This window comes from Engraulis encrasicolus, chromosome 22, assembly GCF_034702125.1.
Source record: "Engraulis encrasicolus isolate BLACKSEA-1 chromosome 22, IST_EnEncr_1.0, whole genome shotgun sequence".
In the NCBI taxonomy this organism is placed as follows: domain Eukaryota; kingdom Metazoa; phylum Chordata; class Actinopteri; order Clupeiformes; family Engraulidae; genus Engraulis; species Engraulis encrasicolus.
The window spans coordinates 48,443,039-48,453,585 of record NC_085878.1 but is presented as its reverse complement, the minus strand read 5'-3'; the positions used below and the strand labels follow the sequence as shown (position 1 = coordinate 48,453,585).

The following is a 10,547-nucleotide window of genomic DNA, read 5'->3' as shown; positions in this document are numbered from 1 at the left end:
GCAGTTGTCGGAAGGCCATTATTTACGGGGACATTACAGTAAGGAATTGATCCACACCTGCCCGACTGGATGATCGCAACAAAGTCGCAGAGCAAAGAAACAGCGAGCACCAGGGTCGACGCAAGTGTAATGGTCACCGGAGATTGAGGAAAACAACATCACATCGGACAAGTGTCATCTCGCAAAGAAAGAAAAGGGAGATCAAAATCTGAAAAAAAACGCAAGATGGACACGGAAAAGGCTATCAGGCAAGTTGCTGAAATTGCTAAAATGCCAAAGGATGATGATGTAGTAGGCCTAATCTCAGTTAGACGCTCTGAACGTGAACACATTCCTACTGAAGAAATGCTATACTGTAAAGAAGAACAAAACAAAAGAGAAACGAAACTGTGTAGTCTTTTTGAACAGTGGAAGGTGTCAGCGCGTACTACCAAACAAGAACTTAACCCTATCGCGCCGGATGCATCATATATATCTCATCAAATTCAAAGCCCTCTCCACGCTGACACACAAAAAAATCCATCTCAAAAACATCCTGCGTGTCATTTCCAAACGTCCTGCAGTACACGGAAACCGCCACAAGAGAGCAGCGGTCAACAACAAGTTGATCACAGCTCGGCGAAAAATGCAAAAATGGAGTAGAAGCGGTTTCCCTGACCGACGCTGAGATATCGTCAAATTGCAAAAGGTTTGTGTACAAATTTCCTAAATATAACTCTACATCCTTTAATTTGAACACTTGCTTTGTGCAATTAATCAAGGAAGAGTTTATATTTTTACACCGTGTTGCAGAGAGATCGTGCTAAAACTGATGAAACATATAGGGCCTAAGCACCATCCGGCGGTGGCAGGAAGTCAGCCATCAATGCATTTGCTCCATAGGGAAACTTACAAAGCATACCACGACGATCGTTTAACAAAACACACAAGTTGTTTTACTTCAAGACAAAGATATTGCCTTAAGAAACGGGTTTTACTTGCAATTTTGAAAATGTAATGCAAAATGTTGAAATTATGATCTCGTAAAAAATGCATTGAAGTGAATGGAGAAATGGTCCAATTGTAGTAATGGACCCATATATTCAAATTACACATCAAAAATGAATAATGATCTATATTACACTCATAAATAGGTTGGTAGGCATTCGATCAGCTATGTTTTTACATAGATTTTAAAAAATTACCCAACCAGGTTGTGGGAAATGTAAAATATGGTCCTGCTAAAACAAGGATAGGCTTAAAAAAATGGCAGGATCTCACTAAATATTTAAAGATAATCCTAAAATTAAATTGTCTGACAACTTTTTTAAATTAAAAAAAAGTTGTAAGTGCATTAAAAGTCATTTTTCAATGGTCATGAAATTGGAATTTCCATTCCTTTAAAGCCTGATGCATCATATATGATGCATTAAATATCTCAGTGACCTTTGTGCCCTTTGTCGCTACAATGTCTTCACACTCGTAAGCTAGTGATACAAAGTAGCAACATAGCGTAACAACAGGCGACCAACAACAACCGTCATTTGCTATCTTTAACATTTTAACTATAAACGTAACTTAGTTTGCGTGCCTAACACTGCACATCTTGGGCTACTGTCACGTAACGCCAGTATGCCATGTTTAACTTTTTTATTAGGCTAGGCGGCGTTTTGGCACTGACAAACTCGCTGACTAATTCATTATGGTTTTAAGTCCTCAACACGCAGTTGAAAAGTCAAAGCAACTATTCTGTGTTCATTTCCCTTTTTGTTTGTCACTCAGACCTGCTTAGGAACACCCACGTTCAAGGATGCGGCTTGTCAGACAGACCCACCCAGTCTGTCCACCAAGGGTACTCAGTTGTCAGCAAAGACTTTACGAGGTTATCGTGTGAAAAGCAGAGGTTTGTGATTTCGTAAATTTTGCAACAGTGTCTTCTATTCTGTTTTAGTTGCATCTGATAGACATCTATAGTTGTGTGGGCCACTGTGTTATTTTGTCGTTATTCCTGTGTTTTCACATAATGGTAATTGTGGTAAAAATTCATTGCAAATAGAAATTCAAACACCATGCGCAGCTGCCACTGAAACGACTTGGGAAGCCCTGACCTCCACACCCATCAAGTCACGGCCAGCCAAAAGACCACGCTTGGCTGTGGAGGAGGATGACGATGAACTGCTAGATGAAGGGGAAGACTCCTCATTAGTCGCTGAACCACATGACTCCACATATGTGCCCGACCAAGACACAATGTCAGACTTGGAGTCATCGCATATTTCGTAAGTGAATTTGAAATCCTTTACCATACAAAACAAAATGCCACCTAGACAACACACCCCTACTTCCTTCATGGCAAAGAATAAGCTTTTGTGTTGTGAACACTCTAAATCCCCACTTGTCTAATTTTCTTACTTAGTGACACCAGCCACAGTCACACAGATGTTAAGTACATTGTGAGCGAGAAGTGCCTTTTGGAGATCTTCGAAAAGTGCCCCCTTTGCAAAACAAAAAGCGATGTCACACCGCACAGACGAGGCACCTTCTTGACTGTACAGCAAAAATGTGGCCGGTGTGGGTACTACCGGGAATGGAGCAGTCAGCCAGTGACAGGGACCTGTCCAACAACAAATTTACAACTCTCTGCAGCCATTTACTTCACCGGCACATCATTTTTCCAGCTGAACAAGGTATGGGATCACACTTAGCACCATCACATTTCTATGCATTGTGTATAGCACAAATGTCCTACTGTTGTTCATAACTGTAATATTGTCATCCAAAGAGCAGAATTGTCATAGAACTGTGGTAATGAATGACTATTTCACTTGTAGGTATTCAAAGCGTTGAACCTCAGGTCCATTGGGTATACAACTTTCAGAAGACATGCACGGACATACCTGGAGCCAGCTATTATTCACAAGTGGCATCAATTTCAGGAGGAACAGTGGAAGGATCTCAGCCAACACAAAGTCAAACTTGGTGGCGATATGAGGGCAGACAGTCCAGGTAAGCCTACGTATTGATTCACAATGTAGGCCTACATAGCTTTAATGGTCTCTCAAAAGTACTACACTCGTACTACCACAGTACTACACTGCCAGCAAAATTATAACAGAGGTTATGTCTGAACGCTCAAAATCAGTGTGCCCATGACATTAATTGTGTTTGCAGGTCACAGTGCGAAGTATGGCAGCTACTCGCTGATGAACCTGGAGAACAACAACATTATTGATGTGCAGCTTGTTCAGGTGAGTAGATGGTAGTATTTAGCACAGCTATGTTCCAACCAGCAAGTGTGTTTTGCATATCCAGTCTACTCAAACAGACTGAAAAGTATTTTGTAGTATAGACATTCTTGGATTCATACACTCATCATGCTTTGATTTTTATTCCACAAGAGCAATGAGGTTGGAGGTAGCTGCAATATGGAGAAGGAGGGTCTGAGAAGAAGCCTGGAGTTGCTTGACTCAAAGGGTGTGGCAGTGGACTACATTGTAACTGACCGGCACCCTCAAATACAGAAATACCTGCGTGATCGTGATGTCCAGCATTTCTATGACGTCTGGCACTTTGAAAAAGGTAATGTTTGTCTTTTAACTTGATTTGAGCAATAACTGTAACACTGAAAGGATGGGATGCCCAACAAAATAACTATTCAAGATATTTACACAAACCATTTTGCAAGGACATCCAGGTGTACACCAAAAATAAATCTCTCAAAACTTTTCTTTGTCATTTTCTTTTTCACCAGGTCTATCTAAGAAACTTGACAAGCTGTCCAAAGACAAAGAATGCGAACTTCTAAAAAAGTGGCGGCGGAGCATCGGGAACCATGCTTACTGGGCAGCAACATCCTCTTCCACAGGCCCTGAAAAACTGTCCAAATGGACCTCCATTTTAAACCACATACAAAATAGGCACACCCATGATGACCCCACCTTTCCCAAATGTCTGCACCCTGCGCTGCCTCAAAAAAGATCAAAAAAATGGTTTAAGCCAGGTATGTAGTCCTAGAGCTCCTCACTGCACCCCACCACATTTTTACTGTCAATTTGGTTTGTTTTCCGTTTATGTCGTACAAGTAACAAAAAATCTGTTGGTAGGCTCCAAAGCTCTCTGCAAGGTGGAGAAGCTACTTCTTAGCAAAAGGGTCCTGACAGATGTGCAGAAGCTCAGCTCCGACTACCAAACGTCTACATTGGAGGCATTCCATAGTGTGCTATTAAGATTCACACCGAAGAATGTGGTCTTCCCATTTATTGGGATGTTGTGCAGGTATGTTCACTTCTAATGAATAAATACATCTATGTGTAGTACATAACCTACCCAACCTAAGCTGTTATCTTTCTGACCTTGAGTACAGTACAGTTACTAACAAACACTCTTCCCCTCCCTATAGACTGTACCTGGCAGCACTGCACTTTAATGAGAATGCTCGTCGCTGCCAAGCTAAAACATCATCTGGCCGCCTGAAATTTAAAATGAGTTTCCCCAAGGCAAAAAAAGGAGCAGCATCTGTGAAGCCAGTAAAAACGGCACCTACATACAGTAAGAACTACATTTTGGGATTAAAAAAAAAATGTACCTATTAAATACTGTTAAATATAGCAATTGGTCAATGCTCACTTCATTTTCATATACATTTTATTTTTAAGATTACATCTTCGAATTGATGGAGTTGCTTTTCAAGGAGGTCGTCCTCAACCCCCAGCCATTCCAAGATGAAATGCGAGCAATCAATGTCCCCAGCTTCCTCTCAGCGCAGTATGTACACCCCACCATGGACGACGCTGTGGCAGCATACAAGTCGCGTTTCAGAGTGGAGGCCTGAACCCAACATATTGCCCCGTCCCATCAGGGAACTCTCGCCGGACACGCTGGACGACACAGGAGGGGATCACTACTCGAACTGTCCGGCCCAGATACCCCCAGCACCAGCTAACAAAAAAACGATACGCCAGGAATCTACAACGGCTGTAAAAGACAAGAAGAGGAAGAAGAGGGAAAAGGATGCTGTTAATGTATAGGAATTTCTTACTGTATATATATATATATTAGTACACTGTTAGCATTACTGTGTGTGTGTGTGTGTGTGTGTGTGTGTGTGTGTGTGTGTGTGTGTGTGTGTGTGTGTCTGTGTGTGCGCGCGTGGGTGGTTGCCTTTTAAGTCATAATACAGCAAAATACAACAAATTCTGTCTGATTGATCCTTATTTCTTTATAAAGTATTATTGGTAGATGTAAGTGCATGTGCTTAATATTCTTGTACATACTTCCCATAACCTCTAATTGGTATGTCCCCGAAATCCCGTTGGTACAAGTTGAGGGCATTTTGTAAAGCATAAATGCTCAAACACACTGGATGAAGGCCAGGGTGGTCTGTCATGCAGTGGACTGGTGACTCCAGCTGTTGCATTCTATTTAGTACCTGTGATGGGTATATTGCATTCAGACATGCAGCCGTGTTCTAATGGTAATGCAGAAAAGTCAGCTACATGTAATATAATTTTGGTCAAAAGTAGTATTTGAAGTGTGAGGGCAATGTTATACAATGCATCTTACCACGGTCACCTCTCTGCAACAAATGTTTTCTGCCTCCGTCTCCATAGTGCAGCAATGCCCACATGTACACCTGAGGTAAAAGGTAGGCAATGACGTGGAAATTGTAAGTGTTATTGTAATTACCAGAAGCCGCTGGGGCTAAAAGTGTTGTGTCTACACATTGCCACGCCGCTAGGTGGCACCGGTACATCTTATGATTTATCAATGTATTATAGAGGAAGTTCTTGGTGCAGCAGCAATGCTAAGATGTAAAACCTACGATACAGACATGACGTGACCCTGGTTATAAAGTTTATAAAATGTCCTACGGCTTCCTGCTTTATTTCTATCTTACAACATAACACAAAGTAAAATTTCAAAGGAGTAAACGATTGAAAGACATTCACCACTACTGTGGTGGTAAAGCGTGAGCTATCTAGTCTAGAGCTCTACTAGGGGGGGTCTTGCAGCTGCTGCCAGGTTAGCCTGGTGACAAGATGCGCCGCTGGTAATAACCATAGTTATCCGTACCTTAATGAAAATGTTATGTCTTCATAAAGTGTCACGCTAAAGGATCATAAAGTTTCATTGTCGGAAATACATATATTGACTATATGCCTGGTGTTGGCGTGTAGTGAAACTACGACGAGAAAGGGATAAATTAACTTACCATTCTGATACATCCATTTTTCTCCGACCCCCGGCTTCCTCTTCAGAGATCTCCTCCTCCGACTCGGTCTCGGTCTCCGGTTCAAATGCATAAGGTTGGATTCCTGCCATTCTTTTTTATTACAAAATAGCGTCGCCTATTTTATTGTTTCAGTTGGCGTAACAACTAGCGTTAACTTCCTAGCTCTGCGAAGCTGCGCGAGTCGTGAATGAGTGTGTTCTCTAGCAACAGCTGAGCCAATCAGCGCACAGCTCCAAAACATAATGTGAATGAGGAAAATTCAGTCGCCTCTCCGATGATGGCTTTTTTAGGCACAATCAAGGGCTTTGAAACATACCACAAAATAACTTTCTAGCTACAATAATTTGCATTCCGGGTCAGATGACATAAAGGATTGTGAAAAAATGGCCGAAATGGGTTTATAATTAGATTGGCATGGCCACTTTAACAAAATTTTGATTTTTTTTCTTTTTACATTTCTTATAAGGGACCAATATTGAAGCAAATTCCAAAATATTAGAATTTTCTCTCATTGCTTTCATGGTGCAGGTTTCACATGGTTAAGCATGAGATGACTGAAAAACGCATGGTAGCTCTCTCAGAAGAACTAGAGAAAGGAAAAATTGATATTCTGAACATGTTTGATGAAATGAAAACGAAAACAGACGACATAAACAATGTAGTAAAACGGAAAGCAGAAGCTTGTGAAAGTGTAACAAAGAATTTACTGAAAAGCTTAAATGAGAGACTGGTGGAAGAACAGAAACGAAGGGAGAAAATAGAGGATGAAAGGAAAGAACAAGAAAAATTCAACGCACTATTGGAACAGGACTTATCGGACGACGAATACAAACTGGTGTTACAACTACAGAGAGAAAAGATTAGATTGGCACAGAAGAAGTATAAAGAAGCGTCAGAAAAGCTACAACAACTAAGAGCAGCTTCCAAGATCGCGCCAGCTTCGCATCCACTGGGATCACACTTCGTCACCAGAGACTACGTGGACGATGGGGTGGCCAGTGTCGACAGTGAAGACAGGGTCATTTGTCTCACAGGAGAGGTTCGTGAGCTGAGTGCGAAGGAAGATCTGCGCAAACTTGTATCTGACCACCACGCTGATCTGCAGAGCATTCCCGCAGCTGAACTTGCCACAAACATCAGGGCCAAGAATCTCGCAGTCAATGGTGGAGCATTGGAGAGACCGCACTGGAACATCAAGAATGACTGCTCCACTGTCAAAGTTGCACCAAAACATCAACCAGCAAGACGGTGGGAGAAGCCACGGTGGGAGAGATGGCGAGCTGACCTAGCTAAAGCTCAGCCGCGTCACTTCTTCTCAGACGACGATACACTCACAGGCATGCACCTGACAATACACAGCACACTGACTACAATGGCCTGTTGCCTACCACACACACAGGAGAGAGCAAGTCCAGAAATGTACTGGACTTGCTGCAATTCGACAAGGGTGAGGCGGATCGCTGCCCTTACAAACACACACACTGATAAGAAAGAAGAACTCGAACACTTTGATCATTGCAAAAAAAAGAAAAGGAGCCAGCAAAAAGAGAGAAAAAGGCTTCCAAAAAAAAAAAAGAAAGAAAGAAAAAAAAGAAAAAGAAAACAACGAAGCCAGAAAAAAGGAAAGGCTTCAAAAAAGAAAAAAAACACAACGAAGCCAGCAAAAGAAAGAAAGGCTACCAAAAAAAAAAAAAAAAGTATTTTTGTCATTGAAATTATGTTTTAAAGTTTGTCTCTCACCCTTTAAAACTTATGTAAAGAACCCAGTAGCCCTGGTTCTATAATTGTTTTGTTCTATTGTTTGGTTCTATAATTCTGTTGTTTTCTTTGTTGCCGCTGTTGTGATTTGTTGTCACAGCAATTACACAAAATAACAGTAAAGCATTACAACATGCCAATCCAAAAGGGTAACTTCTAGCCCAAGTTTTGGCTAACGTAGGCGAAGCCATTATACCACTGGGCTACCATCATAGAAGCAGAAAGCATCAACAAACCTGTTCTTCGGAGACTGTTGGTGCGTGCCACAAAATACAACGAAGCCAGAAAAAAAAAAAGGCTTCCAAAAAAAAAAAAAAACACAACGAAGCAAGCAAAAGAAAGAAAGGCTACCAAAAAAAAAAAAAAAGTATTTTTGTCATTGAAATTATGTTTTAAAGTTTGTCTCTCACCCTTTAAAACTTATAATTTGGTGGGAGTGTAAAGAACCCAGTAGCCCTGGTTCTATAATTGTTTTGTTCTATTGTTTGGTTCTATAATTCTGTTGTTTTCTTTGTTGCCGCTGTTGTGATTTGAACATTCTAAGAGCAGTCAGAGCCTAATGCACCCGTAAAATGCAACCAATTCCTTACGGTGGTACCAGATCTATGTACATTGAACTTGAAGATAAATAAACTACATGAACTCGGACCAGCAGTTGTTGGAAGGCCATTATTTACGGGGACATTACACAGGGTGTAAACAATGTGTCCAGAACGTTTTTTTCACATTCCATGAAGTCCTTGTGAATTCTCATGTCCATGTTGCTAAGCTAGCGCAAGTGAACGGCAATTGGTAGCCTGCCCCCAAAAATAGTCTTATCCAGTTGCAACAACATTCAAAACAACCCCATTATTATGCCAGACTGCAAGTGTAAATACTTGTCTTGATAGAATGAAGTTTGAAATTAAACCAACATTGCAATCATGTTTGATCACTATCAGCAATTTGTGTTCCCTGATTTGAAAGCTTGACAGTCGCGGAGTGATATTCCTAGTACAAATCCTAGCTTCGTTTGACACATCCATAACTTTTCCATAGAGCGAACTCCAACATCTTTGAAGTTTGTAAAACTGAACGGTTTCCCCCTCTCCCTGACCTCGCTCGCAAACATCAAGAGTAATGCTTTCTGTCCGACTTTGTCAACCTTTCGTAACATTGAAACATATGCCATAACAATGTTTGGTTGTTACTAGATGACCCGTGTGTCTACACAGCATGTTGGCGAACAGAACGCACACTCTTCATCCTCCCATTCCATCTCGTCTCAAAAAACATTCCATGTAATAATAACTAGAGCTACGAGTGACATATTTCACAATGTCAAGCCAGATCACATAGCGTTGCGTAACGTATGAGTCCATACGGCAAATCATTTCTAATGCCATTTGTTATAGCAATTACACAAAATAACAGTAAAGCATTACAACATGCAAATCCAAAAAGTTTGCAAAAGTGAACGTTATTCCCCTCTCCCTGACCTCGCTCGCAAACACCAAGAGTAATGCTTTCTGTCCGACTTTGTCAACCTTTCGTAACATTGAATATGCCATGACAATGTTTGGTTGTAGATGACCCGTGTGTCTACAGAGCATTAGATGTTGGCGAACAGAACAGGGCACCCATCTCTTCTAAATCCCTTTTATCCTTCCATTCCATCTCGTCACAAAAAACATTCCCTGTAGCCTAATAACAACTAGAGTTACGAGTGACATATCCCACAATGTCAAGCCAGATCACATAGCGTTGCGTAACTTATGAATCCATAGGAATACGGTAAGTCATGTCTAATGCCATTTGTCACAGCAATTACACAAAATAACAGTAAAGCATTACAACATGCCAATCCAAAAGGGTAACTTCTAGCCCAAGTTTTGGCTAACGTAGGCGAAGCCATTATACCACTGGGCTACCATCATAGAAGCAGAAAGCATCAACAAACCTGTTCTTCGGAGACTGTTGGTGCGTGCCACAAAATGTAGATCTGGGAATGCGGTTGGCACCGCGGACACTTTTAGAGTTTTCCGTGTAGGTAGGCCTATTAGACTTCGAGAAGGACTTTGTGAAGTCGTCGGGACTGAAATGGTCACTGCAAAGCACCGGGGTAGCTTACGGAGCGTCTCCATCGGTGTGTTGATGTAGCCCTGCAGCCAGGAGCCAGAGTTTGGTTCTTTCAACATCTTTCACTGGAAACCAATGGAAACTTGCCGATACCCATCTGTGGGCTTTATTATTGCAGTTGGTATATACACACTGATGTACCATGGTGCGATGTCGTTGGGTTTTAATCCACTATTCGATCCGAAAGCAGTTGTAGAACTAGCCTTGATTTGCAAACTCTTGCGGCTCCCTGAAGTGGGTGGGGCTACATCTCAACTGAAGAGAGCAACGTAAAATTCCGCCGACCCCGAGAAAATTGTCTCTCAACATGGCAAAATCCACGCAGTGCAAGGTTGGTTTAATTTCAAACTTCATTCTACTAAGACAAACATTTACACTTGCAGTATGGCATAATAACGGTTTTGTTTTGAATGTTGTTTAAACGGGATAAGACTATTTTTGGGGGCAGGCTACCAATTGC

At 41.5% G+C, this 10,547-nt stretch overlaps 2 protein-coding genes across 2 annotated transcripts; one reads left to right on the top strand and one right to left on the bottom strand.

Moving 5' to 3' along the window:
* The first annotated feature begins 1,659 nt into the window (after positions 1-1,659).
* LOC134438290 (uncharacterized) lies at positions 1,660-4,810 on the top strand. The gene is made up of 10 exons (XM_063187822.1): positions 1,660-1,882; positions 2,036-2,258; positions 2,396-2,666; positions 2,811-2,985; positions 3,151-3,227; positions 3,378-3,558; positions 3,731-3,979; positions 4,083-4,254; positions 4,379-4,527; positions 4,635-4,810. The coding sequence occupies exons 2-10, from the start codon at positions 2,230-2,232 to the stop codon at positions 4,808-4,810; spliced, it is 1,479 nt and encodes a 492-aa protein (XP_063043892.1). The 5' UTR covers positions 1,660-1,882; positions 2,036-2,229.
* On the bottom strand, positions 4,794-6,317 carry LOC134438291 (P2X purinoceptor 7-like). Its single transcript, XM_063187824.1, has 4 exons — positions 6,191-6,317; positions 5,542-5,611; positions 5,253-5,407; positions 4,794-4,953 (listed from the first exon to the last, which is right to left on the bottom strand). The coding sequence occupies exons 1-4, from the start codon at positions 6,298-6,300 to the stop codon at positions 4,794-4,796; spliced, it is 495 nt and encodes a 164-aa protein (XP_063043894.1). The 5' UTR covers positions 6,301-6,317.
* Positions 6,318-10,547: the final 4,230 nt, after the last annotated feature.

Coding starts and splice junctions, on each gene's coding strand:
- LOC134438291 (XM_063187824.1), bottom strand. CDS start 6,300: ATGGCAGGAATCCAACCTTATGCATTTGAACCGGAGACCGAGACCGAG. Junction 5,612..6,190: donor AAAATGGATGTATCAGAATG/GTAAGTTAATTT, acceptor CTTTTACCTCAG/GTGTACATGTGGGCATTGCT. Junction 5,408..5,541: donor GTTGCAGAGAGGTGACCGTG/GTAAGATGCATT, acceptor TACCCATCACAG/GTACTAAATAGAATGCAACA.
- LOC134438290 (XM_063187822.1), top strand. CDS start 2,230: ATGTCAGACTTGGAGTCATCGCATATTTC. Junction 3,559..3,730: donor CGTCTGGCACTTTGAAAAAG/GTAATGTTTGTC, acceptor CTTTTTCACCAG/GTCTATCTAAGAAACTTGAC. Junction 4,255..4,378: donor TTTATTGGGATGTTGTGCAG/GTATGTTCACTT, acceptor CCCTCCCTATAG/ACTGTACCTGGCAGCACTGC.